The sequence below is a fragment of the Natator depressus genome, chromosome 3, assembly GCF_965152275.1.
Source record: "Natator depressus isolate rNatDep1 chromosome 3, rNatDep2.hap1, whole genome shotgun sequence".
Taxonomy (NCBI): domain Eukaryota; kingdom Metazoa; phylum Chordata; order Testudines; family Cheloniidae; genus Natator; species Natator depressus.
Window position 1 is genome coordinate 102,749,968 of NC_134236.1, and position 24,908 is coordinate 102,774,875.

A 24,908-nucleotide genomic window follows, 5' to 3' on the forward strand; every position below is an offset into this window, starting at 1 on the left:
ATCTGTTTCATTTTACTTTACCCTATTTGTCAGTGGCAGAAGAAAACAAACAACCAGCAATCTTGATAATTGTAAGAAGCTGGTGTAATCATTCAGTGCAAATGAATTCTAATAAGCCTGTTCTAACATCACTGTAGCCTGAAATCTCCTCCTCCTTTTCATTTAAAGCCTTATCACAATGATTTTCTGGCTTGCTCCTTGTTATCCAATGTAATTTGCAAAAAACATATATTTGTAAGTTCCCTGAGAACATAGAGCACTAGGTTTAGTTTTGGCTTTTGTAGAACCTTAGAAGCTGGTGAATTATGTAAATTATTAATTTAATTTTTGTGTTTTGCTGCCATGAATTAGCATATCACCATATATTTTCTAAGTAAAAAGCTTGCGTATGTCTTCACAAAACTTTAAAAATACTGGAACATTAAGGGCAATGAGAAGACTGGGCGTCCCATCCTGCTAATCCCTCTGACCCTTATCTTTCCATCTTTACTGACAAACACACATCTTGGGTGACATTCTGTGCTACACCTCTAGCAGGCGTAGCTCAGAACTTGCAGCCAAGGGGGAGAGGGAGCTAGGGTGGCTTTAAGTCACATATTTGCGCTCCTGATCCTGGGCTGCTCCAGGGGCTGGAAAGGCCCCTAATGTAGTTTATATAGCTCTAGGAGCCAGTCTAAGTTACAGAAGCCTCCCTGGGTTGCCGTAGGGGCTTCAGCACTGCCCCAAATATCCACAGCACTGCTTGCTGTGCTCCTGTTACCCATGCACGACCCTTGCTACATTCCGGAAGACATTCCGGATGTCTTCAACAGTGCCTGCACAGGGGGAAATCCACCCTATTCAGAACTGGGGCTTTTAGGGCCCTTTCCACTGGTGCTCCACCCAATATAAAGAGACAGGAGCAGGCCCTTGTGTTTCTTATTTATGGCCTGATCTTTCAATAGCTTCGGTATAGACTTCTATGGGGCCAAGGTCAGGCCCTTAAAGCACATCTACCCCACAATTTAACAAGAGGGTTAAAGTAAATGCAAAAATGGTAAAACAGGTTTCCTCCACTTTGAGGACTTTATTCTCCCCTTCATGCATGTAGGTAATTCTCATTGTGCCCAACTCTGAAGACCTCATAAGATTAAATGCCCACTGATGTCAATGGCAGTTTTGTCTGGTAAGGACTGCAGGTTTGGGCTCATTAATACGAGTGGGAGGTGTGCCCGCAAATGAATCCTGGATGTGATTTGTGCCCATTAAAGAGATCCCTTTATGCTAGGGACTGCACAAACAAATAGTAAGAGACGGTACCTGCCCAAAGGAAGTTATAGTTTAAATAGACAAGAAAACTAGAGTGGGAGAAAGGGAATATTATCCCCTGTCCCAGTGCAGTCCTTAGACACAAGGCACACTCTTTCTCTCACACATTCAATGGCAATACAGGTATTTGGTATTGAATCTCTCAGACAATTCCATAGGACCACAGGAAGTGCCATTCCATGTCATGGGAGCCTTACCGTTTACTTCAGAAGCATAGTAGGTTCAAGAACATAGTCTGGTACTCTGTCTCTGATTGTGACCAGTATCTTAGGTGTCAAAGGAACGGGGGAAATTACTCATAATGTATCTAGCCAATTATATGGGAACAAGAGGGAATTTCCTTCCTCAGCCTCAACAGAGATCATTTTATGCCATAAAATAGGAGGTTAGGTTTCCCTTATCATAATTTTAGTTTGCATAGTTACAGATGTTGCTGACAGTCGTAAAATTATCCTTTAAAAATCCAGCCACAATATGTTATCTTAATGATTGTCTATGGCAATGAACTCCACATATTAACTAAATACTGAGAAAAGTGGGGAATTTCCTTTTACTTGTTCTAAATTTACTGCCCTTTAATTTTATGGGGAAGCGATATACTTTTCACAGTTTAGATTACATGACAGGGTATGTCTCAGTTCTTTACTGGATCAAGAATAGTTTCAGAAACCACCAGTGCAGTTTGATTTTTTATCGCAGCAACTACTATCCTCATTTGCAAAAGCACAGACAAGGGTGAGGCTTAAAGCTCTTCATCTGTTGGTGGCCTCCTGGGATGGACTCGCTCTTCCTCTCCGCTTTGTCTGCACTAAGCTGTGTCCAATTATTCACCTTTTAGGGCTATCAAAAGAGATTTATTTTCAGAATAACCTAATAATGTCAAAAACAACACTGTTATACTCTGTCACCCACCAGGATGCTACAAAGGGAGACGAAAATGATTGTGTCGACTCACTTTGCCTTGCACGTTTCACGTGACTTCTTTGATGAATTGTCTGACCAATTTAGGAATCTATGTAGGTTATCGTAAATAACTCCCTCACACTCCCTCACACTTTCTAATAACGTTACTGCAGAACAGTAACAACACCATGATCCACCTCCTATTTCTGAAATAATTATTTTTTCACACAACTCCAAGTCTGCTTGGAAGGCATTATATAAGCTGACTCATGTTTTATGCCATTGAAGTAATTAAGCAGAGCTTTAAAAATCGTTTCCTTGCCCCCTGAAGGTTCTGTTAACAACTATTTGGGTCTTTGCACAAATATTTCTTCTTACAAAGAGCTAGACTGAGCCTTGGTTCTACCACCTGTATAAAGGCAGTGTGTTGCTCACTGTACCTCCCCAGCAGAAGCTCTAGGAAGGAACTGTGACTTGCAGAGACAGAATTCCTTCTCTACTCCCCATTCACTCTCAGGGGGAAATAATGTGCACCACTCCCTTACCTGGCATTGATTAATCCCTCCACCTTGCTTCCAGTCCCATGCTCTGCCAAATCCAATGGCTGTGTGGACTGCTGGAGCAAAGCCAAGATTAGCAATTGCCCTTCCCTCATCCATTTCCCACCTGGGGTGAGGCAGAGCAGGGAGAGGGGTGACCAGGAATATTAGGTGTGCAGCCCCATTTTACCCATACACATACACACACACACCCCCATGCTAAGATGTGGACAGGTCACAAAGGGGGAGGAGGATGAGGGGCATTACTCCCATTATGTGTGGCTGCATTAGAGCCAAGCAAGCTCTGGCCCAAAGATACTTGGTACTTTTACCAAATACTGTAGCTGCATATAAGAAAGGGTTGGGTGATTTTAGAATCACTAACACCATTTGTGTAGGTGAGGTAAGTTTACAATATGGGAAATTAACTCTCATGCTTCAATGAATAAATTGGCCACCTGCTGGGGACAGGGAGGAATCTACCCTATGTACATCACTGCACAATAAGCTTGGTCCATTATGGTTGGGTGGGTCCCAGAAGCAAGCTTCAGGATTAGAATAGACAAATTCCTGTGTTCAGTGATTTATATAGATGGGATAATAGGAGGTAATAGGGATAATTTAGTTATAAAACATGCACAAATATTTGTATTTACATTTTGTTCTCAATAAGAGAGAGACCACAGAAAACAATATCTTATTTGTGCCCACATATTCAATGGGGGCTCTTTATTCCATGGAGTTTTGCTACTGACTCAGTACGAGCAAGATCAGCCCTTAATAGCCCACATTTTTACTATGATTTTCCTGTAACTTATGCAATATATTGGGTAAAAAATGGAAGATACCTTCTTAAGAAGTGAAAAAGGCTTCTGGCACATTATACAAGAGTTTGAATGACAACTCCGTAGCGCAGTAAACTTCCCTCCTTAAATTGTTCTGAGGCCTAAGTTGCAGGTCATCTTGCAAAAATTTCTATAATCACATGAACATTTGTATCTTGCTCTTTTTTGTGACCTGTTTTTTTAAATTAAAGAACATGAAAAGCAAACAAAAAGTCCATTACTATATTTGTTTCCTTCATGAGAAAGCAGTAAAAAAGTAGGCTTGCTTAGGGCTTGTTTACATGGTGTGATCATGCATGCCAGCAGGATGTAAATTCTAAAACATACAAGTGTGTTGTGCACTAACTGGTCTGGGTAGACTCTGCTAGTGCAAACTAAACGTTTCCTAGTGTGCATTGATAAAGTAGTGTTTCAACTATGTTAAGATGCATGATGGACTTTTAGTGCATTCCAGTAGCATCCACATGGACCAGGTAGTGTGCAACACATTGGTATGCAGTAGAATTCACTCCCCTCTGGTGTTCATTGCTGGACCATGTAGACAAGCCCTTAGACATAAACTCAAATGAAGTCCAGTGATAAAGACCTGTGACAAGAATTTGTTAAGGCAAAGTGTCTTTTCTTATTATTTTTAATTTAATTTCACATAGTCACATCATTTTCCATGGTTTTGTATAGTGGAACTATATTAACCTGCTCTACTTATTTAAGGGAATGTGTTTCTAAGTAAAGAAGTTGTGATATATTGCAAAGTTTAATGAAAAATGGGCAGCTCAAAGAATGTGTGTTCATTTTATATCCTTTTTTGGATCTATAATTTATATGCCACCTGTTAGAACAAGTAAAGAACAAAATGCAAACCACTGATCTAAACCAAGTTAGCAACTATTATGTCAAATATATTAGGAATAATATATTGCAAAAAACCCGCATAATTAAAATGAAAATAGAAGTAAAATATAAATCAGATAAGAGTTCCTGACAGCATTTCTATTACAACATTTCATTTTTTATTGGTGATGACGTTACTCCCAAAATAAAATATCAGGAATGATCACATGATCGTTGTGTTACTTCAAACCTGTGTTTGGTATTTCTAAATGGAACCCGAATTGTACATTAGCATAGGAGGAGTTCTGTACAGCATTTTTAATAGAACCTTCTTATTTAAGGCCAGATTCTGATGCCCTCACCCAAGTTTGGTAGTACTTTACTCCATAAATAGTCTCTTTGACTTCACTGGGTCTTCACCTGGAGTAGGGGACAGAGTGAGAGAAGGGTGTGAAAATTTGGCCCCAATAAGCACTTGCAGTCTGGTTAAATTACAGTAAAGCTCTCCTAAACAAAGTCTGGCTAGGGATCTTCCTAGCAGCCTGATAACCTGACAAATTATGACGTGAAACCTCCACAAAGTAAGGGGAAAACAGAAGAAACGTGTAAGCTAGCAATCACCAAGCCTATTAAAGTGCTCCCAAATCTCACCCAGAGGATTCACAATAATTCCTGATGTTTTGGCTTGGCCAAGAGGCAGGTTGGTGAGGCAAGAAGGGCAGGGGGGAAAGGGGGAGAGATGACCCTGGAAACAAAATATTGGTTTTACACCACAGGATATCTGTTACAGGGGAATTTCCTCTGGCGCCAGCAGGTATTTGAGCAGGCAGCTGGATGGATCCCAAAGGGGGTGGGGGAGGAGAAGAAATGGAGATGGAAGTTTGTGGGGGGGGCGGGGATCAAGGCATTAAACCTTAAAACTGTTTGCAAGACCTGTGATGATTAGTCCACAAGGTTTTGGGCATGTGATGTGTTTTTCCCATCTGAGAGGGTAGAGGAGCAACCATGAAGAAATGCCAGATTCTCTCCCTAAACACTAATGTGTAAAATCTTCAGACTTATAGCAAGCCTCTAGTTTATGGCATGCTTTGTTCATGTGGACTGGATTGTTTGATCATGCAACTAATCTGAGACCTGCTAGCCACTCTTAGGGGTTCCAATAGCCTCTCTAAAGCAGCGCTGCACAGTGAACCCCCATTCTTTGGCAGACTGGTCCCGTTGTTTGTGACGTTGCCAAGTAGCAATTATGCAATATCATACAGCGGATCAATAAAGTTTCACTCTAAAAGCCACCTTTTAGCAAATGTTTGCTCCCCGTGGGCTTGGAAAGGGGGATCTTCCTTGGAGGTCTGACGGCTGATTCATTAAACCAGAGCTGTCCACTGAAGTGCTCAGTAAAAGTGACTCTGATTTATTTGGATTTGTCACTATAAAGGTCTTTGGAGACAGCTATTTATCCAATGGGATTCTTGACAAATTGGCCGAGTGATCTGGGTAGTGCACAGGGAGGACAGTCTCCTATGACCCTTCACATGGGCTGAGATGAGAACAGGTAACAACTTCTCTGCCTGATCAGAAACATGCACAGAGATCATGTCATCTGTAAAGCCTGCTCTGCCCACCTAGGAGCTAGTCACCCCCAGTTCAGCAAAGCAGTTAAGCATGAGCTTCACTCCAATGGGATTTACGCACGTGCTTAACTTTAAGTATGCACTTAAGTGCTTTGCTAAATAGGGATGGACTTAACCACATAATCAAATAGATTGTTGAACTGGAACCTTACAAAAACATTTGTCCAATGGTGTCAGAATTTATAAAATGCCTGGATAAAATGTGGTGGATTCTCCATCACTGGAAATTTTAATATCAAGACAGGATGATTTTGTAAAAGATTTGCTCTTATTCAAGCAGGAATAAATTTAGGAAAGTTCTATGTCCTGAGTTATACAGGTGATCAGACTTGATGATCACAGTTGTACCTTCTGTCTTTATAATCTATAATTTTATAATCTATAACTGTTAGGATCAACTTGAAATTTAATTTTATTGGTAGTATACTTTAACCCTCTCCCTCCACCTCCTGTCTCCTTCAGCTAGCCACATTAACTCCTGCGCCCACACTGAGAAAAGCAGGGTTTGAATCTGCTGCTACTTTCTTAATTCATCACTTATATAAATCTCATTAAAATCTCTAGTTTTGATACCTCCCTCTTATTATCAGCTAGCCTACAAGCAGAACAGTTGTCTGAGCACTTGGCCACTGCTGGTGTGTTACAGATACTGTACTGAGCCTCTCTTTTTCTAGCACATTCGTTTGTCTGACCTGCCCTCTGCTCACCTCCACTGGATTTCATTAAACAAATAAATAATACTCAATTTGGGTCCAAAAGTGCTGATTCCAGTGAGAAGGAATAAAGATGAAAACTTTGCTAATAAGGATAAATAGAAAGATACTCCAAATGAATAACAGCCCTTCTAGGAATTAGGTTGCCATTTTGTGAGGTTTTTAGCTTTATATGGCCCCATTCTTCTCTCACGCACACCAGTATAAACAGGAGTAGTTGACAGATTTCAGTGGAATAAGTTTGGTATAAAACTGATGCAATTGAGAGAAGACTCAGGCTCAGTGATATCTAAAGCAGAGCTGTGCAAAGAACTGATTTCTCAGATTGGGGGCCAAACCGAAAAATCAAAAACCAAATTTATTTGGGGGTCTACCTGAAATGGATGTTCTTGGGCAGGGGGATGTTTGGTTTTTTTTGTGGGGGCGGGGGGCATTGACAAACTGAAAAAGTTGAAAAAAATCATTCCAGGTCAGACAAAATGTTTTGTCTGAGCCAAAATGAAATGTATCGTTTTGCTTTCAATGTGTTTTTTTTTACCATTATAACAAATTAATAAAATTAAAGCAAAATTTGAAACATAAAGGCATTGTGACTTCAATTTGTGAAATATTTCAGTTGACCCAAATCTGCAATATTGAGTGAAAAAAGTTTAGTCTGAAAAACTTCACCCAGCTCTAATCTAAAGTAATATGCCAAGCGGCACATTACTTATGGGCCCCAGCCTACCTCCTTTATTCAGGGTGAGTAATAATTTACCCTTCAAGTAGTCTTACTCTTACTTGTGGATTAACGTACTAAGTGTGAGTAAGGATAGCAGAATCTGGCCCTAAATGAATCACTTCATCTTACCTTTAATTTAGCAAACCCAGGATTTTAAATGCCGTGCTAATGTTTTCAGAGTCAGTGGGAAAAAAAACAGAATCTTAACGGGAGCTGGAGCTAGTGTGAGCTATGAGAGTGCAACTGCGATGGTCTTTTCACCCTGCTTGGTGGTTGGATGATTTCAGCCTGGGGGTTTTGCATGGCAATCTGTCTTGCTAAATGTCAGGGTAAGATAAACTGTACTCTGTCTCTGATTTCTTCAAGAAAGAAAACAATTGAACGACTGATCATTCATCACTGCACTTCCCCTCCCCCTCCCGAACACCTCCTTGTATCCCAACATGTATTCCAGAGCTGTTTTGCTTTCCTTATCCATTTTTTAAAGTGAAAACAAAGAGTTTAGAGTAGTTTGTGTGTCTTTTACCATTTATCTTTAACAAAAACTGTTGGAGAGAATTAATAATGCATTTTGGTGAGAATAATACTTCATAAAGCACTTTGAGATTCACTAAAGAAGAGCACCAGATAAATAACATTATTATTGTTGTTGTATTTGCCATCTATACTTACATGTCCACTACATAAAAGTAACATTAATATTAAAGAGCTACATTTGCAAAATCAGCCTCTCAAATTGTGCCCACAGGTATTCACAGCTACATATTTGTATACACAGAAAATCAGACCTACATGCACAAATGCAGTTTATGGACATGCAAATTTGAGTTTTTCACATTTAATTGTGAAAAGTTGTGAGTATAATTTTACATCTCATGTAGGAACCCCTTTGAAAATGTGGACTCATATCAGTTGTTAACATCACTAAGAAAACCACTGGAAGACAGATTAGAAAGCTCAGAAAGGCAGATCTGTTAAGAGATGCTGCAGATTGAGAAGAAAAAGATAGGATGGAAGCAAAGGAGGATGAAGAAGAATGGAAGAATGTGGAATTTATGTGGAGAAGAAAGGAAGCGTATATGGAGCTATCCAAACTAGAAAACAGAAATAACTAGGTTTCCCTTGATGAGTTAAAGTTGTTTATACTTATTCTATTATCACTTCTGCTGTAAAAGCCAATAAAGCTACAGCTGTCATTATATCGAACTCATACTTGTCCTGTGTCTTGATCATTGCTGTTTGATTATCTGCAATGGACAAATGTCCTTCTATGATGTACAAAGTACTTAACTTGTGGGGACGATCCTGCTACTGCAGGTACTGAATGCCTCCTGTGAGGTGCTGAGCATGCTCATTTCCCGCAGTAGCATTGTACTATAAGAGCTGAAGGTGTGCTGAGGAGCTCAAAGACCAGGCCCTCAAGCAAAAACTTCCTGGGTCAGAGTCTCAAAAGAGCTCAGCTCCCCTATGGGAGAGGCTGCATGTTCAAAAGGGCTAGTCATCCAACAGCTCCTGTCGGAGCTGCTGAGCACTGAACTCATTGGAAAGGCGGGGTATTCATTTTCATGTGTGTGTAAAACCCACTGGTGTCGGTGTGTGTGTGTTATGTGTATCCCTCTGGGTTTGTGTGTTACAGTTCTCAAATCCAAGTCCTTGCTCTTTAATGCAATTCATGCTTTTAGCTCTGTCAGTCTCTGGTTCAATCCCTAATGGGTCAGCCAAATCTGGTGGTGAAAATATGGCCCTTATGATCGTCACAATTGTTCGGCTCATGGATTGTTTAAACCAGGATGTCTTAATATGTATTTGGGAATGTAAATGTTCATTATTTTCTTTTTAATATAAGCTGTTGGCCTCAGATGGACCCATTAAATGAAACTTTTTTAAAATATAAAACAATAAAAAGGTTCCTATTTATTATGTGTGAAACTGATGGGTTTTGAAAACAGACTGAGGCAAACAAGGTTTGATTCTCTGCACACCTCTAGCATGTCATGTGTCAGCATAAACTGTTCGATGTTAAAATACTGTGTAGATGCTTTTAAAAAATGCTCAGAAAATAAATCATTTTGGAGGATAACTGGTTAATAAAGGTAATCTTTAAACAATGAGGGTTGAAATCCTCACCCACTGAAGTCAATGGGAGTTTTGCCATTGATTTCAATAGGGCCATCATTTCACCCTGAGCAGATGAATTAGTTATTTATTCAACAGAAGTGGCCTGGAGTAAGACTCTTTATAGAAGGGAATTAGGGCTACAAAGGGTGTAAGGAACGTTTATAAATGTCTTTAGATCTCCCAAGGGAATCCTGTGTCATCAATGAGAGAGAATTACAGGAAACTTTGAGCAACACTTTATTTTCTTTTCTGGAGAGCTTGGGGACTTTTGAGTAATTTAGGCTAAGGTCACTTGCTACTTGTGCTATAATGTTACCAGCAATGGCCTTCTTGGTTTTACTGTTAAATCCTGAGGTCATCACTAAAATGACCAAAGTTAGCATTTTTCTTCCTACAGAATCTGTTTTTCCACTTTGTTGGGATACCCGTGCTATTATCAAAAATAATATAAATTGACAAATCAAAATGTCTTAAAGACAGTAAAGCATCCTGCCTGTGAGCAAGACACATGGGTATAAAAATGTACCATCTTAATTGGGGTTTCAAGAAATAAGATGAGAACAAAGATTCAAAACTTTCATTATATTTCTATTGTTCTGACATTAATTATTACCTTCCAATTATCTATCAGTCTATTTATCCTAGGCATTGATACGGTCCCTGTTGCTATAGGGACTGAGCAGCAAACAATAGGCCTGTGATGTAGAGAAATATTATTATCCTTGTTTTACAGAGGGGGAACTGAGGCACTGAGACACTTGCCCAAGGTCAGAGCAAGGAATTGTATGTGGATATCTAAAATTCCAGGCTAGCGCCTTAACCACTGGGCTATTCTTCCTCATTTGCCTTAGCCTACTTTGTACTATATTATCTTCACACTGTAGACTTTATAGACTAGAATGTGTAACTTTTACTCATGGGGAGGGTCCCTTACATACATGAATAGTCCCATTGTCTTCAGTGACTTAAGGGACTGCACTTGGCTAGTACCCAAAAAGGGGCACCAATCACCTCAAAAGGGACAAGGAGAGGTACAGAAAAGACTGTGTGATCCCTCCCACATGACAGCCAGAAGAGGAAGAAAGCAGAAGAAGAGAGAACACACTGCACGCTGCTGAGGGAGGGTGGGAGGTATACTAGGGAGATCTGGGGAGCTTTGCCTGGGGTATTTCCACACCAGTTTTTATATAGGCTGATACCTTAAAGGTAGACTATGGCTGTAGGGTTGGGATTTTCAAAGGGGCCTCTCCTGGGGTCTGCTATTTACTCTTTGGCAGCACCTCCTCATGGCTCATCTGGGGAATTAACTCATCACCATCCACACCCCATCCTGTAGTTACTCAGATTGTTACCTCAGTCACCTGCTCTGCAGCTCCTATCTTTCTAATCCAGAGTTGCAGCGCCTCACCTTTGTAGCTTAGCCCTCCAGCCAAGTCACAGTCACCCTCCCCTTCCAGGATCCCATCAGACTCTCTCAGGCAGTCTCCCCACCACTACACTGACTGTGCCACTCCCACAGCAGCTGGTAGGAGAACCTGGGCCCAGTCTCTACTCCAGGTTCCAGTTCAGGGACCCTCAAACCAGTAGTTCAGGTCTATATGGTTTCAGACTTTACTGCTCCTTCCCTGGACTGCTTCCTACATTCCTATTATAGGCTCCCCCTTGTATCAGGACGTGTGACTGGAGGTTTCCTCACTACTCTGTTGCCAGCTCCCGACTTTATAGAAGCCCTGCCTGTTTCTGCCCACATGAGCTTCATCCCCAATTAAGCCTCATTGCATCCTAGTTCCCCTCCAGGTGCAGCTTATGGCTAATTGGCCTCTCTTGCCTCCAAGGCTAGTTTGGGTCAAACACCCCGTCACAGGGCCTAGGAGATTAAGATGCCCAATGGAAGTCCAAAGAAATTGATCGCTTAACTCCCTTTGAAAATCCTGTCCTAGAAGGGTAGCTGTACAGTACCATGTAAGTCTTGGTGTTACCTGTACAAATCTGGAGTGTGAATTCACTTACAGTGGTGAATAGGAAGGGCTTGGATGCAGAGCTACATGTTTGTTAATTTTATGTTCACCTTCCAACTTTGGGGTGAATCTCTGCAATAGGGTTTGTCAACAGTGTGGGTGTGTTGTTGTCACAGTTTCAAGGTAACTGCACCTTTGTCTCCCTCTTCATGGTCCACTCTAGGAGTGCCTAGTCAGGTCTCAAGTCTCTAGCCATCCCCTGTCTTTGGGCAGGGACCCTTATCCCACTCCCTTCTGACCAGAGGGCTTAAGGGTGGTCAGCTCCCAACTTTACACTATGATCTCCAGCAAGCCAGTCTGCCTAAAGGTGAGCACCTGTGTGTTGCTTTCTCTCCAAGGGCAATGAACTGTGTATTGCCAGCAGTTTCCAGTTACCACACAGTTCTTTCTGAGCAAGCACATTTATTCTTAAGGTATGAGCATTACAGAGAAAACATATAAAACCAATAAAAGTTCCTATATGCATACTAAAAGCTCATCAGATGTCACCCATCAGTCTTATGGCCCTAGTAGGCCATGTGGCCCTAGTAGGCCAGTCTTTCTAACCCTTCTGCAAGAATTGGGCCCCCTTTGGACAGAAGATCCTGTCCAATTGCTGGACCAGAAAGGAGGACCTGAGGCAGTTTAACTGCAGCTTTTTTGTGCCAAATGCCCTTTCTTTGTCTGTTGGTCTCCAAAAATCCCAGTTTGAACAAGTCTATGCAAGCCCTCTCGGGGGTGCTACCTCTCTGAATGAACTCACACAGAAAAATGATAAAAGACAAAAACACCATAACACCCATGGGTGAACACTTTTAACCTCTCAGTCCTCGTCCTCAAATAAAACCTGTACAACGCCGTCAAAAGATGAGTCTGGGAGTTTAAATTCATCACTTTACTAGACACTAAAAATCATGTTCTTAATAAAGACACTGGATTTTTGGCTTATTACAACAATCCGTAACCCACTAGCCTCACTTTTTTGTCCTAAGCCTTTTAACAGGCAACTTCACTTATGATATGTTTGAACTATTTATGCTAAACAACCTGTTCCACCTTGTATTTAGCAGTGACACTCTGAATACCTTTCCCAGACCTGGAGAAAAGCTCTGTGTAGCTCAAAAGCTTGTCTCTTTCATCAATAGAAGTTGATCCAATAAAAGATATTACGTCACCCACCTTGTCTCTTTACAACCTATATGATTCACCTTAATCATCTCCCACTATATTTGGTTCCTGAAGGAGTTGTAATAACCGTTCCAATGGAGTTGCATACAGTCTCTGCCCCACAGAGATATATGAACTTAATGCAATATGGTCCCCAAAGATATTGCATGGGATTGCAATATGTGCCACAATGCTCACATTTATCTCTTTGTTCAGTTCAACAACAGTTGGATCAGGATTTTCCCCCTAACAAACCGTGATGTACATTTGCAGCATAGTACAATTTGCCTCAATGTCATATGATTTCAAGCTTTACCAAAATGACCCTTGATTATGGGCGCTATTCCATATCCTATCTAAATTCTCCTCATAAATTACAATCAAAGAAGTTCAGATGTAAATGTAAGATTTACCATTATCTTGTCTTAGAGATGACAGAACAAATTAAAATACGTTAAACCCATATACATTTATGGGATAAAAATATACAGCAAGAATTAAAACTTTTAAAAGGCATCATTTGAAATACATAAATAAAATGCATCTCAAGTAAAATAAAATAAAATGCATCTCAACTCATACCACCTTGGGCTGTGATCTCTGCAGATCTTCCCAAGATAAGCAAGTCCAGGTCTGGGACCTAATCCTTCCTTGGGATATGCTAGCAAAGACCACTCTGTTAAACCATATGTCCTGGACAAATTCCTATAGTTTGGGGATAACCTAGGATGAAAGGCAACCTAACTATAAGATAATATTATTTAAGATGCAATGGTGTGCCCCCAAATAATCCCCAGAAGAGTAGAGAAGTATTTCTTCTACTCTACCCAGTGAGAGACTTCTGAGGGAAAAGGATTATTATTTGTAGAAGATAGCAACCTCAAAGAGTATGACTCACACGAGGAAAGGGCAAGAACAACAGCTGTAGAGGACAATAAATGGAAATTGGTAGCAAGATGCTTGTGAGTATTATTTTCCATACTAGCCACCTAGAAAATAGTTGTAAAAAAATCTGTGGCCCAGCTCTTTTGAAGTGACTGGTGATTTTGCATTCCTCAGTTCTGGGGGACCCAACCTGATACACCTTAAAGGGGCCTGATTTTCAGAAAGGGGGTGCACATTCTGAAAATTAGGGCTCTTTAAGGGGTCTCAAGTTGGACACCTAAAGCAGAGGCATTCAGATCTCTAGTTTATTTGGAAAATCTTGGCTTCTATATCTATACCATCTGTACCTAGCTATACCTACGGAGTAGTAATATGGGGGAAGAAAGAGATCTCCTTTCCACTCTGTGGTTTTTGTCATCTTTTCCTCTCACTTGTCCTGTAATTTTAGTTCTTCAGTCCTTTCCCAACCATGCTAAATTCCCCTTCAGTGTGCACGCACGCACACACATACACACACACACACCCCACACACACACGTGTTTCTGGTCTTCTTTTTATTCTCTTCCCCATTTTGTTTTTAAAAACTGTTTTTCTCTAAATTCTATACATTGAGTTTTATTATGTGCTTTTGCAACACTGCTTCTAAAACAACCATGCTTTCTATATGTATTACAGCTCTCCATCTATTAATCGCATCATAAAACCAAAGGGCTGGATTGTGGCAAACAGCCATGACCCCACTTTGGGGGTGTGCCAGGAGCTAGGAGAGTCATTGTTTGTGAGACATGTACAAGGCCTGTCAGAGCTTAAAGGAGTGCAGGGTGACTGTGGTCTCTGCACCCCCTAGGAGCTGCATCATTTCTTTCCTCTGCGTACCCCCGGCCCCAGCTCCATTTGTTCTGGCTAATTGTTCCCAGCTCAGAGCCATGCACACACATACACATCTCCAAGAAACTACTGAGTTGAGCAAATCTATGTCCCTGCATGCAATCACATATGTGTGTGTATGTATGTGACTAGTTTTCTGGTTTGTTGTAGTACCATTTTCAGCCGAATACTGGCTTTGATGGGCATGGAGCTCCCATCGATTTCAGCCTCTGAAGGCTTAATGTGGCCCCATATCAGGGGTGGAAAAGTGGCACCCCACATGCCCAATGGAACCAATGGAGCCAGTGCAATTTGTGGTTAACTCTGCCTGTAAGAGAGAAATGCAGCCCATGGAGACAATGGATCCCAGCATGTGATGCTTCATTTGGATGTAGATGGAGGACATAGAATGACCCACTCTATTAAGGGTGAGGGCAGTAGCTGCTATCTGTTACATTTTATACCACATACCTGTGTCCCTTGACATCTTGGAAAGTTGCCACTGCAGCCCCTATCTTGGCAAAAGATGAGTATTCTTGGGGCCTGATTTTAGGAAGTTCAAGTCAATAGGAGCTTCAGATGCTCAACCTCTCTGAAAATCAGCGTGTGTGTGTGTGTCTTGCCAAAGACACAAAAACCACCTAAATTGTTGTGATTCCTCCTCTCACACACACCCCAGCAGTGACAACAAGTTCTGGGCATTTGCGCCCTGCTTTTCCATTTTTTCAGGAGGCTGAAACCGTCTGTCCAAGGTACTAACTATTGGAAGACAAAAGAGGGAAATTATTTCTTATCAACAAACTTCATCGTGTTTTAAAACCACAAAAATGCAAAGAATTAGCCAACTTAGAAACAGTATGAAAAGAGATATTCAAAATAAAAACAGTTATGTCTGCTCTTTAATCCTTCCATGATAATTTTTCATGAAATATATTGCTTCTTGCATACTTCTCTTTTGAGTATTTGGTAGAGGGACCTGTGACTTATAATGTCAACTATGTGGCAATGTTTCCGAGATGCATCCTATAAGCATTAGATAATAACTGTGTAGCACAGTTGGGCGGATACCACACATCATTGTCTGTGAGTTCTTGCTTGCATTTTAAAATACATGTGCATCAGCCGTGCTCGTACCCTTTCTGTGTTCGGTTTCTACAAACATTGGAGAGATCAAGGCTTATTTGTGTGCATGGTTGTGAAAAGCAAATTGTAAGCGTGTTCATTTGCTCATGGACGACGGCACAAATGGTAACTTATGATGATAAACTTATGTTGGTGATAATATTGGGACTACTTGTTTGTGTGTGCCTATAACTGTAATGTGTCTCTTGAAGGAAAAATGTATCTGTCTTCTGCTGTTATAAATATGCCTCTACATTTTGTGCTGTTCACCAGTAAAGGTAATTAATAGATCCCATACAAACTTAACACCTAGCAAGGCAAGAGGATTCCCAGTATTCCTTATCTGAGACCTGCCACAGAGGCAGGAAATGAGTCACACAGGGACTTGACTGCAGCCTTCATAACTAGGGCCACAAATGCACACACACTTGCTTTGTTTCCAGCTTCTGTCTTGAACGTTAATATCACCTGAAGTCAACACTGTTCACACTGAGCCAGATTCTGCCACTCTTATTCATGTAGTATCACTTTGTGGGCAGCTTTGTTGATTTCAGTGGGACTGCATAACTAGTAAGATACTACTCTACATGAGTAAGAGTGGCAGAATCTAGACAATTATAGATGATGACCTATAGATAAGGTTGCATGACAGTTACCATTATAAAACCCTGTTTTCAGTTGCTTATAATTTTGGCAAATTTTAACAATTCTGGCTGAAATTTTCCATGGTGGCTTGAGCTGTTTTTCTTTCTTTTTGTTTGTTTGTTGTTTTTTAATTCAGCATAAATGGTTCAGCTATTTTATAGGATGAGGTTAGGGAAAAAATATGTTGCATGGTCCCTGATAAATAGTTCTTGCAGCCATTTTGTTGAAAAGCCCTACCATCTCCATGCTTTGGAGCAGGAGCTTAAAATTTGGCAGGGGAATCACTCTGGTGTCATGGATGTGCTTTTTGCACCAATTCTCCAGGGCATCATTCGGCTGCCTTAAAAACAAGAGCATCCTTTTTCTTCCTGCAGTTTCCTGTCTCATTCACTAGACACCTTCCAACTTCTACAGCAAATGTGGCAGAGTCCTACGGACAACAGCCTCCTTCATTACACAACTCTGGTTCAGTTCCTGTGCACTGAATGAGGCAGGGGTCCTGTAGAAAAAATAGCATGTGACCATGTAATTAAAGACTGTATCATAAGGTGTAAGCACAAAAGGAGTCAAATTAGTGTTGCAAGGACAACCTTAATTCCAGCATTTCGTAACTTTTGATTGATTGACTTTGTAAACCTAATGTTCTTTGAATGTAGCTTTTTGTATGTAATTATTATCATGATGATAGCTATTTAAAATTAGCATTGTATGGGGGGGGGGGTTGGGTCATTCTACTCTCTCAGATTTAGCTTTCAGCTCAGACCAAACACACCTGTGTGCTATGTCAGCCCAAAAAGATTTTTTTGTGAAAATTATAAAATGAAAATAGGAACTGCACAAGGTAACTAGAACCGTGGGGTCCTGTCTCACCTGCGCTCTCAATGATTCCCTTCTGAGGCCCAGGCAGTGTTGAGGAGAAAGGTGCCTGATGCACATGCAGAGTGGACAAGAGGCATACGGAGTGGTGGGGTGAAGGAGTACATTGGGATAAGGAGCCTAATGAAAGCGGGGAGACAGCAACTGGAGGCTGATGCGGGGGATAGAGAGAGAGAAACTGGGACTGAGAGCTAGGGCAGAGCGACAGAGGGGCTGGGCAAGAAGATGGGGATAGGAATGGAGGAGACAAAGACTGGGAGCTGAGGAACACTGGATTGGTTGCATAAGGAGACTGGGACTGAGTGGCCAAGAGGGAGATGCTTGGAGTGTCTGGGTAAGGAGACTGGGACAGAGAGCTGGGGAGAGACGAGGGGTGAGAGCAGGGTGAGGAGAAAGGGGAAGCTGGGACTGATTGGACAAGGAGACTGGGAGCCAGGAAGGGAAACAAGGAGGGAAGACTGGGAGTCTGTTGGGGGCAAAGAGCTGAGACTGGGTATTGGGGGCAACTGGGGATGGCTGGACAAGGAGACTGGGACTGAGAACGAACAGGGGTGAACAGAGCTATGGAAAGACAAGACATATCTGGTAGGGAGCCAGGGTGCAAGGGGAGAACTGTGACTGGCTGGGCAAACAGACTGAAACAAGGAGCTAGGGAAGGTGTGGGGAGAGACGGAGATGGGATGAGGGGCCCAGTGCAGGATACTTGGACTGGCTGGGCAAAGAGACTGGGATGGGGGTGAGAAGCTGAGGGTGGATGGGGAACTGAGCCACAGCGGCCCAGATCCTCAAAGGTATTTCAGTATTTTATTTCAATGGAAGTTGGGATCCTAAATACCTCTGAGGATCTTGGCCAGAGAGATTAAAGTCAAACGTGACCACTAATTTGGGGTGCCCAATCTGAGACTTTTAAGACCTGCTTCTTCACAGTATTTAACTTTCTCTAGCACTTGATACATGCAAAGCATAGCCCCCACTGACTTCAGTTGCAGCTGCGAGTGTTCAGCTCTTCCGCAAAACAGATCTCAGGGTCTCAAGATGGGTACCCAGAAAATACGGAACGGACAATTAGTGACCACCTTTGAAAAGTTTGGTTTCATGACTTGCCCAGCGTTCCATGAGAACTCTGTGGCAGAAATAGGGATAGAATACAATTCTGCAGGGCAGCATTCATCTGTCATAAGCCTGAGGACCCCCACCACTACCATCACCACTACCACCACCCCTCTAATATGTTATGTCTATGAAGTATTGTCTGCTTTTGTAGTGTCTGGCCTTCTGGCTTTGATCAGTTGTAAAACAGCATAATTGCCTGATTCTATTGGCTATCCTGTGAAATGTTTGAGATTTGGAAACATATACAAGCTGTAAATCATTTAACTTTTTGTACTTTTCATTGTCTATTTCTCAATGAAGACTATTACAAAATTAATCACATACACAAAAAAGCATGTATATATATACACTCCATATGTATCTATATTAAAAATATGATGTAGATTATTCTGATTTTCAGAGTATATGTGCATGTGTATGCACATATACACACACATCCTCTGTATCTATTTTTATAAAAAAAAATACAATCTATATTAGTTTGATTTTCAGAAGTGCTGAGGACTCAAAACGCTATTTGAAGTCAATGAAAGCCAAAGATGCACACTTCCTCTAAAATTCAGATGCATACTGTATGTGTGTGAAGTTGCATTTTATAATGTATTTATTAGCATGTGTTTTAGATGTTTTCATAAAATCTGAAAATTATTTTTGCTTTCCCATCTATTCAAGACTTTGAGAAATTTATAGGATGCAGTTAAAAGTCACTTAACTGAAAGCCTATGTAGACATGCTGCTTGATATCCTTTTACTATTTTCTGGGCTTTTTCTTGTGCTTTGCATATTGCACTCTGTGGTCACTTGTGCTCAAAGAAACAAGCACCTTCAACTTGATATTTCTGTCATCCCTGTTCTGGGAAGAATCCTGTTGCTGGTTAATAACATCAATCACTTGGGCCATAAATCTTTGCAGTGGATATGGTCATTTAAATCTCCACCTGCACAAACAACAAGCAGGCACAGAAAATAAGAAAGCTCATAAATCTCCGTGCTGGTGATTAGTAATTTTTGGATCTTTAACAAGGATGTTATAAAGAAAGAAATCCTAATTCATTAATTAGAGTTATATGCTGACAATTTGTTTAGTTTATAGCACAGAGAAAACACAAACAGGGCACAGTTAACATAACATGACGTTAGAGGTTAGTGAATTCCCAACAGATCCCAGAGCTTGAAGATATGATATCTTAATGTACTTATCCTATTCTGAGGAGGGGGTGTTATCTTGCAACCAAATGGCAAGGACTGGTTTAAAGTTTAGATCTGCACTTCTTTTTCTGGCTTATACAACTAAGGGAAAACATAAACGGATGAAAAGGTAAGAGATACTTTCATTGCTTATTAAAATCTATATTCAATAATATTTTGTTCATCTATAAAAACTCTCATCTGAAGATCTCATACCACTATACCACCATTTACTAATTTAGCATCACAATATCCCCTAAATATTATGTTGGTTTGGGGGGGTGGGGGTTTAGGAGTGTGGACAAAGAGCCTGATGCAGTGCCCACAAAAGCTAATGGAAGTCTTTCTCTTGGTTTCAAGGAGCTTTCAATCAGGCCTGGAGCAATTAAGTTACACATTGTGATTAAGTCTCCTAATTGTTTTCCCTGGGGTCCAGATTGTACGTTCCACATACACACACAGGGCACCACCCATATGTGGATCTGCTTCCCTGTAGTCCTGTTCTCTCCTCCCACACATATGTACAACCCAATCTCCAGAGAGATTTATTTTTGGTCCAAGATCTATGGGTGGGGAGGGGACAAGAAAGGGAAGGAAATACAACATGCTGCATTTACTTTTCTATGGACCTCCCTCTACACTTGGTTCCAGGGGCAGAGGCATTTAACCATTGACTTCAGTGGAAGCGGAGTTAGGCCAACGATGGGTACTTTTGAAAACTCTACTATATATATTTCAGAAAAAGCTTTACATGGATCTTAATAACCTACCAAATTACATTTACACATTATGGGTGGGATTATGAAAACACTCAGTATTGACCTAACTCTGCACTCATTAAAAACAGCGGTAAAATTCCTATTGACCTCAGTGGCAGCAGAATTAGGCCAAAGCTGAGTTCTTTTGAAATTCCTACTCTATGGGCCACCCCATGCTGTATTTACTCAGACAAACCTCCCAGCCGGTCTTTGGTAATGGATCATGCAGTAACCTGAATATAGACAACTAGACATATTTTTAGAATATAAATGAACAAAATAAATATTAACATAAGTACCAAAATCTTTGAAAGAAATATATTTATTTAAACTGATGTTTTATTTAAAGGCAACTTTTTATGCAAACTTTGGTAAATAATTTTCCTGATTTCATTTCAATTTGTAGGTATGTATTTTTATTCTATTTGTTATTAAAAGAAAATAGTCTAACATTAAATTATAATATCACTTTGCACTTATATAAGGCCTTCCATTGGAAGAATTTCTAAGTGCTTTGCAGATACTGATGAAATAAGTTGCACAGCATACCTGAGAATTAGGGAAGAATTAATTATTAATTATATTTGTTATTGTTGTTGTTATTAGTATTACTATTGTTGTTGTTGTTGTTATTCCCATTTTACAGATGGGTAAACTCAAACACAGAGAAATGAAGGTGCTTAGCCAAAGGTCACACAGGAAGCCTATAACTGAATTCAGATCTCCTGGGTTCAATCTCTGTGCTTTCACTAGGGGACCCAGCTTCTGTGTTTCAGAGTATATCCTAATAGGATGCATTCTCAAACAATCATCCACAAATTTCTTTCAGATGAGTTTACAGGACACAGTTCGGAAGCTATGTGTTAACAATCCATGGCCAAGTCAGCTGCCTGGTAGACCGGCTGGGCACCCTGATCAGGAGGCATTTTAGCTTTCATCAGGAGTCATGGACAAGGATGACACCAGACGCCTGGGTCATCTAGCAGGCAGGAGGGAGGGCCATGCAGAGTTCCAAGGGGCAGAAGAGGGGGGAGTTGCCTTGCTCCAGTTGGGAAGATTTGAATTACAACGTTGAGATCACTGGAACTCTTCTTTGGTGCCTGTTTTCCCCTCCTGCTCTTGAGCAGAAGTTTGTGAATGTGGTGAGCAGCAACAGGCAGTGGCCGGACAGGCCCCTCCCCTGGGCTGCAGCCGGATCCGCCTCTCTATTCCCCAGATAAATTACTAGTGTCCTCAACAAATTCCTCAGCTTTCTCTCTCACTCAAACACGGGCAACAAGCGGGGGTGGGGCGGGGATCCTCTCTTGACTGCAAACCTATCACACCCCAGGGCGAGGGCAAGCGTCTTCTCAAGCTGAGCTATTCCCCCAACGCCTGCCCCTGTGGGAGCTTTGATCCCTGTGCATCTCTCAGACCATGTCCACTGGCTCGCTCAGCGATGTGGAAGACCTTCAGGAGGTGGAAATGCTGGAATGCGATGGCCTGAAAATGGATTCTAACAAAGAGTTTGGGACGTCGAACGAGAGCAACGAAGAGGGCTCCAATTGCGAGAACGCGTCCCCCCAAAAGGGGAGAGGCGCCTCAGGCAAGAGGAAAAAGGCTCCCACCAAAAAGAACCCTTTAAATGGAGTGAGCCAGGAGGGGAAGCAAGTCCAGAGAAACGCCGCCAATGCCCGGGAGAGAGCGAGGATGAGGGTACTCAGCAAAGCTTTCTCGAGGCTTAAGACCACTTTGCCCTGGGTACCTCCAGACACCAAGCTTTCCAAACTGGACACCTTGAGGCTGGCATCCAGCTACATTGCTCACCTGAGACAGATCCTGGCCAATGACAAGTACGAAAATGGTTACATTCACCCAGTCAATCTGGTAAGTTCCAGCCTGGGCGCGTTTAATAGTTCATCAATACACTTGATGGCTGAGGTGAAGGGAGGGGGAAATCAACATGTGTTGTACCCTTCAGACAGGACTGCTGGCAGATCCACTGAGAGTATATTTGGGGCGTTGAGGTGTTGCGTTTTATTAGAATAAAACAGACGCCTTCCAAGTCACCTCCCTCCCCAAACGCTGTTAGCTGAAATCTTAAAAGATCTTAACGTTATAATGGCACTCCTTTTTCTGTGTTCATCTGCTCAAAAGGGGGTGACAGGTCAAAAGCGCTGCAACTCTGCAAATCGATTCAGTAACGTCTTTTACACACACACTGTTGGGAGAGAGACGACATCCCTAAAAAACCTGTGTAACAAGTTCATTATACACGCAGTATTTATACACACAGGGTTTCTTGTTCAATTAAGTACTTTAACATTGTTCAGTATATAGGAACAGGTCCGATTTCTTAACGCGGGAGTCAGTCTTCATGTCTTCTTTATTTTCTGGTGTTTATTGCTGTAAAATAGCACACACACACACACACACACACACACACAAAACCCCTTGCTTTTTAAAAACATCACCATAGATCTATTCTTTCAATACCTCGGATTTACTGGTCTCGGGATGTTTCTTTTATAAATGAGAACTTTAGAGTAGGAAAAAAAACCCTCTAAATCCTAGTCCTCTAATTTCACCAAGGATTTAAAAGATGTATTAGGTAATTGTAGCTATTACTGTAGAGTTGGAAGTACAGTAAAGATAAATGAAACACAAGTTCTCCCTCATATATATGTTGATGTAATTCATTCTTGCTGTACTGCCAACCGTATCCATAATAGTAATAATTCAAACCACTGCAAGAACTGAATACATTTTCTAAAATCGGTGGTTAAAATAGATCATTCTTATTCTTCATTTAGCGTTTAAATTTTGATACATGTTTGGACATTGCATGATAAATGAATTTCATAAAACACTGCGGCCGTTCAGTGGGGTGATCTTCTTTTGAGCTGCTTTTCAAACGTTTGGGACTCCGCGGGAAAATAGCCGGCAGTTTGCTATCCACGAGGTGATTTGATAAGGACTTGAGCTATTTATTTTTAAAATAATTGCATCTTAACTCGTGGGTAAACACAGCAATCGAACAAGCGGGCAGACTGCAGTCTGAGGGCAACCCTTTTGTACGCCTTGCAAAATGTTTTCGGGGGTGCAGCTTTTTAGTGCTAAGGCTATTAAAGGAGGCTGCTCTTCCTGCAGCGGTAAAGCGAGGGGAAAATAATAATATAATTTAAATTATGGGTCTAACCCGGCACTCTTTACTCAGCTAAACCTCCCCTTAACCTCAGTGAGACTTTTACCTGAGTAAGAACAGCATGAGTTGGCCTTCTAATAGTAGAATTACAGTAATCGGTACAGTGTAGAATGCTGAGACTTTTGGTAAGACAGCAAATGGATTTCATTTTAAAAACAAAGGAGCAACATACGAGAGCGGTGCCTTGACATTACCCAGTTTAGGAAGAACGGTGTTGATCTGTCTTTACTCGTACTAATTCTGTGGTCATGAAAACGCTATCAGTTATCTAAAAAGCAACAGAGAGCGGTTTCTGGGATGGCTAGACCACGATTCATCACTCGGAGGACTATATATAATCACAAGGGAGAGAGACGAATGGCTTTGGGAGGCTAAGCGTTTTTATGTGCGTTGCCCCTGAGTACAATCCAGCGGAGTCATCGCTAGAAATGACTAACCCAGCACCTGGTTGCCTAGCTCAACAGTTTTTTATTGCTGGTAAAAATGTGGAGAGGCTACTCTGCTCGTGTGTTCTGGTGTATCACAGTCGCACTAGACACTTGTAATATCACAGTGATAACCCCATTTTTTTTTTTTATCCCCTTGCCCATCCCATGTCATTTCCTGCTACAGACTTGGCCTTTTATGGTGGCTGGCAAACCAGAGAGTGACCTGAAAGAAGTGGTGAACACAAATCGCCTGTGTGGACCTACAGCATCCTGACCAACCTCAAGCTTAGGAGACCATCTTCAGTGTGTGTGTAAGGCGGGGGAGATGGAGAGGGAAGCTGGAGACTCCCCGCTAAGGAACACTTTATAGAGACGAGGAGATTCAGTCTCACTAAAGAGGAGACCAAATGTACATTAGCAAAGACTCCACCCCAAAGATCCCATATATTTAACTTTATTAACGCGTGTACAGTTGGTTGTCCTGCAAAGCAGCCTTGCTGGTTCAAGTGCTAATAGCGAGGAAGATCAAACACAACGTACCAAAATGTGTATCTTTTGTATGATACATTGTGACATATGTAGATTCATAGAATAATTGACTTTGATAGTCACATCTATAAAGTAATTCACGTTAAAGATATATAGATATATTTTCTTCAAACAGGTTTTGCTATATTTCTGTGAATAAATCTTGCTTTCTATAGAAAATAAATACAGAGCGGTCTAATTTTCATTTCAGCGCTGGAGCGTTTTGTGGAATGACCCCACGTTCTCGGTTCTCCTGAAAGCAATCACATTTATGTGGGATGATAGATCCGGGAACAAAACTCTTTGACGCCAGATTATAAGGTGTTTATTTTCCTAATTAAGAAGATTTAGACCCTATCCTTTGGGGGTCAGGGGATGATGGTGTTTGGAGCCTGATTGCCAGTTCGCGCTTCTTTTTTAATATTTTGTGGAGAAAGAGAATTACTTCTGAAGTGTGATAATAACCTGGCAGATTGGGGATTCCAGCATTTCTAAAGCAGCCTCCTGCCATTTGAAACTGACCAGCAACAAAGTTCACAGC

The 24,908-nt window shown here is 41.3% G+C and overlaps 1 protein-coding gene across 1 annotated transcript; it reads left to right on the forward strand.

Moving 5' to 3' along the window:
- The first annotated feature begins 21,511 nt into the window (after positions 1 to 21,511).
- TCF21 (transcription factor 21) lies at positions 21,512 to 24,539 on the forward strand. Its single transcript, XM_074946957.1, has 2 exons — positions 21,512 to 22,093; positions 24,024 to 24,539. The coding sequence occupies exons 1-2, from the start codon at positions 21,644 to 21,646 to the stop codon at positions 24,111 to 24,113; spliced, it is 540 nt and encodes a 179-aa protein (XP_074803058.1). The 5' UTR covers positions 21,512 to 21,643; the 3' UTR covers positions 24,114 to 24,539.
- The last annotated feature ends 369 nt before the right edge of the window (positions 24,540 to 24,908 follow it).